The sequence below is a fragment of the Octodon degus genome, unplaced genomic scaffold, assembly GCF_000260255.1.
Source record: "Octodon degus isolate 3935 unplaced genomic scaffold, OctDeg1.0 scaffold00273, whole genome shotgun sequence".
NCBI lineage: Eukaryota > Metazoa > Chordata > Mammalia > Rodentia > Octodontidae > Octodon > Octodon degus.
The window spans coordinates 1,381,653-1,386,256 of NW_004524849.1; the positions used below are offsets into that span (position 1 = coordinate 1,381,653).

Sequence of the window (4,604 nt, forward strand, 5' to 3'; positions counted from 1 at the left end):
TCTGGAGAGATTGGAATACATTGCTAAAATGAAAGCTATTTATATTGTGAATATTTTTCTGTGTCACTAGTGAGAGAGATAAAGATAGCCCATTGTTTGCTTCTGCTTGGGAAATTGCCGCCTTTACCAGTAGCTCCCCAACAGTGAACTGACAGAGAATGGAGAGGTGAGTTTTGTAGGCATCTCTGACCAGACTGGTACATTACAGTATTGGATTACACTCTTTTGTTTGAGAACAGTAGTAATCCACGGGTAATTTTTTTTTTTTTTTTCCCGGGAACCGGGGAATTGAACTCAGGCCCTTGCCCTTGCCAGGCAAGCGCTTATTCTACTGAGCCATCTCCCTGGCCCTCCAGGATAATAATCTAAAAGCAACCAAGAAAAGAAAAAAGTTGAAGATACATATCTTCAAAACAGTATATCATTTTTTTGTTTTAAGCAAAACTTTTCTTGCTTGATTTTATCTTCCTGCTCTGTTCCTTTCATCCTCCACTAAAAGAAGTGCCATAGAAAGACAAGCAGTGAACAAGAAGGGGAACATAAAATCAGATTTGGGCGCCCTGAGCCAACCCAGATCTTGGTTCTATCACCAGCTTCATGCTTGATGGCGTTGCTCCCCGATTTCTTTGCTGGATTCCATTGTACCTTTTTCTTCATCTGCAAGGCGGGTATAGTAGCAGTTATCTCAAAGGATTAGTAATTTTTGTAAAAAAAATGCCGATACTTAGAAAATACTATATAAGGATGTAATTGTAAAAGATTTCTTTAAACCTCTTCTAGATTCAATGTTACAGATTCCTTTTCTCTTTGAAGTCAGTGACTGCCCAGATTGTGATCACCATGTCTTTTGATTTTTGTTCTTGAAGGATCCAGTTGACTTAAAAAAAGATGAAGAAAATAAATGATAATGGGTATTTTTCCAGTACTTTCTTCTTGTTATTCAGTTAGAAAATGACCTAATAAAATGGTATCAGGGTCAGCTAAATGGTATCAGATTTACCATATATAGATGCCACCTTTATTATACTGTTCTCTAGCTTAGAAATCTTCAGTGTTTCCTTATGGATAAATTCACACTTTAAAGCTTGACCACAGAGATTTTCTAATCTTGCCTGAAATTATATTTTCAGTGTCATTTTTAAGATCTACTTGAAGTTTGGCTTAGATACCCCTCTTCTCTCTTACACTGTTCACTTACCATTAAGCTAGTGGGAGAAGATAACTTCAGATGTGCTCCTATACAGGTTTGGTTAATGTCCCACCCCTGTATCACACTGCTTGTACGCTTCGTCTGACAAATCTGGACAGTACTAGGCTTCCTCTGCAGGGACAGCCCACTGAAAAATGGTCCCCTTATGCCTGCCAGCAAGCCTAAAGACAGTAGTTTGCTTCTTTAAAATTCAGCAATTAGACAACTCCCTGCCCTTGACAGTATGGTGGAGACACAGGTTAAAATAGTATTCTAGAAGATTCTTTCCATAAGCAAGAAGAGGCCAGGCAAATAGAGGCTCCTAACATATTCCAACAAAAATTCTGTTAAAAGCTTATTTCTGCAAGATAGATTTTTTTTTTTTAATGTAGGTTTCTTAGTATGTGTGGCTAATTCCCACCTTTGTGTGATTACCTACACTATTATTACTGTCCTTGGATTTATCCAAGTATGTTTATGAGAGTCATTTCTATCCTGTATGTCATGAAACATTCACCAACAAGCCCTACTCAATTCCTCTGACTTACATGGTTTTAATCATTGTCATATGTTGTTATTTGCCTAACAATTATAAGAGGTACAGTCAGCCATCCATGACCGTGAGGTCTGCATCCTGATTCAACTAACTTTGCATTGAAAATATTCAAAAAAAATTTCATCCATACTAAATACATGTATACTTTTTTCCTTGTCATTTTCTCTAAACAATGTATATGATGACTATTTATGTATAATTTATATTGTATCAGGGATTGTAAGTAATCTACAGATGATTTTAAAGAGTATGGAAGTATTTCATAGGTTACTTATATGCAACTATCACCGCATTTTATATCAGGGTTTTGAACATTCTTGATTTTGTTATCTGCGGAGGGTCAGTTATCCTGGAACCAATCTCCCATGGACACTGGTGGGAAGGCTGTATACAGGGGTTTGCTCTAACAATTGTAGTTTCTTTACAGACAGGGATCAGATCTTACATTGCTTTTTAACTTCTAAATCTAGACAAAAGCTTTCACATATAGGGAGAAAATTTGTTTATTAAAAGACAACATTGAGATTCTTTATTTGAAAATTACATTTTGATTTTCAGTATTTAGAAATGATGGAATTGAACATAGGAGATGCAGCCCAGGTGTACATCGCCTTCTTGGTTTACCTGGACCTCATGGAGAGTAAGTCGTTTGTGTATTTTGTTAATGGGCTGTGGTAGCAGTTTGGGCAGTTGGATAGGATATAGGACTATTAAAATATAAGAAGCAATCATTTATTCATTTGCTATTAATTTTACCAGTTAATTTTGTATTATTCATTTACATTGGGAATAGGTAATGGGAACAACTAGAAAAGTGGAAAAAAAAAAAGCAGTTTTTTTTTTGAGATAGGGTCTCGCTATATAGTTCAGGCTAGCTTTGAACTCACCATGTAGCTTTGAACTCACCATGTAGCCCCGGCTGACCTCACACTTTCAGCTATCATCTGCCTCAGCCTCCCAAGTGCTGAGTTACAGGTGCATGCCACCATGCCTGGCTAAAAAAGCAGTAGTATTATAGATAAATTTGTTTAGCTGAGTATTAGATAGTTTAATCTTTTGTTTTGGATAAACATTATTGTCCATTCAGTGACACTCTTTCAGGTAAAAGTTGGCATGAAGTGAACTGTGTGGGATTACCAGAGCTCCAGCTCATCTGCCTAGTTGGCACTGAGGTAGAAGGTGACGTGTCACAGACTGTCGTGCCCACGTCCATCTCTGCTTCCTTCAGCCATAACAGGTGAGTTAGTGACTTGGGTATTAGTGTAACAGATCCTCAAGGAAGTTGGAAATATTTAAATTCTTGGTGTGATGGCAAGACCTTTACATTTGTAACAAGTGCACTATTTGATAGAAACTACACTTGCTGTAGGAGTTGTTGAAGAGTGTAATTTATATGCAAGTTGATATCAAAGAAAGCTTCATGCAGCTCGTGGAACCTTTAAAAAAGGCTAGCTATACAGATTCGTATTCAGCATATCTTTATTTCCTGACAATCTTTCATTATTCGTGTGGGCTGTTTATTTATTTTTAATGCAATAACTATCTCAAAGCCCACTATCGCAGTAATGAAGTTCTTTTGTTTTTGCGGTACCAGGAATCGAGGATCTTGTGCTTGCCAGGGAAGCACTTATTCTACTGAGCTATCTCCCCGGCCCTTGAAGTTCTTAACAATACCTGACATCTAATCTTATGCATCTCTCCTTCATCTTCTTCCACTGACCTGAGGTAACTGCTACGCTGAATCTCAGGTTCAGTAACAATTATTTAATCTTAGGTGTTTTAACTTTATCAAAAGGTATATAATCTTTTAAGTTTTACCTTGTCACCGCAACTCCAGCTCATCCGCCTAGTTGGCACTGAGATAAAGGGTGAAGGGTAACCTCATTAGTACTGTATATTGTTGAAATTAATCCTTGCGCATTTGGGGTCTGCTGTGTTGTATTCCACTACGTGATTTACCATGGCATTCACCTTTACTCTTCTGATGTTGGAGTGTTGCTCATGTTCAGCATAATAATGCCAACCAGAGTGCTTCTGTTGCTTCAGTTTACTTTGTACCAGCAATGTATACAAAATCTTTTGGAGCTGTATTGTTGCCAACATTTAGGATTGTCAGATGTTTTCATTTTTGCTAGTTGAATGGATTATCTTGTGGCTTTAAATTGTATTTCTTTGTTTACTAATAATCTTGAGTGTTTCTCTATGTATTTATTTCTTCTCTTAAATGCTTGTTCATGTGCTTTGTATGTTGGGTGTTTGTAGTTTCCTCATTGACGTGTATGAATTCTTGATTTTTTTCTACTAAATAATAGTTACTTATTTTTATTAGTACCTGTCTGCAGTACAGAATGTTTCCATTCCTTGTGTAGTGTTGATTCATGTGCATAATACATCTTAATCCCTTTTTCACCTCTCTTCCTTCCCCCATCTCTTAAAATTACTCCTGTTTGAGAAAGATCCATCTCCCTACTTCCTATTGTCTGTCTTTTATTTTGTTCTTCACTTATAATTTGGGCTTCTCCTATAAGAGAAACCATTTGGTATTTAAGCGTGTGAGTCTGATTTATTTTTCTTAACATTATGGTCTCACGTGCACTCATTTTCCTACAAATGACTCAAGTTTACCTTTCTTTATGGCAAAGTGTAAATACCACATTTGCTTTATCCATTTATCTGTTGATGGACATATAAGCCACGTCCATGAGGTAACTGTTATGAATTGTACTGCTACAAGCATGGGTATGGATGTATCATTGTAACGTGTCCTCTAATTTTTTCAGGAAGAGACCTACAAGAAGAATAGTTGGGTCCCATGGAATTTCTAGGTGGTTTTTTTTTTAATCTCCATACTGATTTCCA

The 4,604-nt window shown here is 36.8% G+C and overlaps 1 protein-coding gene across 1 annotated transcript in view; it reads left to right on the plus strand.

Annotated features, from left to right (window-relative positions):
* Positions 1–4,604, plus strand: part of Tsen15 (tRNA splicing endonuclease subunit 15) — a 27,696-nt gene that overhangs the window by 7,457 nt on the left and 15,635 nt on the right. The window contains exons 2-4 of the mRNA XM_023706871.1: positions 134–166; positions 2,304–2,385; positions 2,847–2,982. Of these exons, the coding sequence (XP_023562639.1) occupies positions 134–166; positions 2,304–2,385; positions 2,847–2,982 (251 nt within the window). The remainder of the gene's footprint in view (positions 1–133; positions 167–2,303; positions 2,386–2,846; positions 2,983–4,604) is intronic.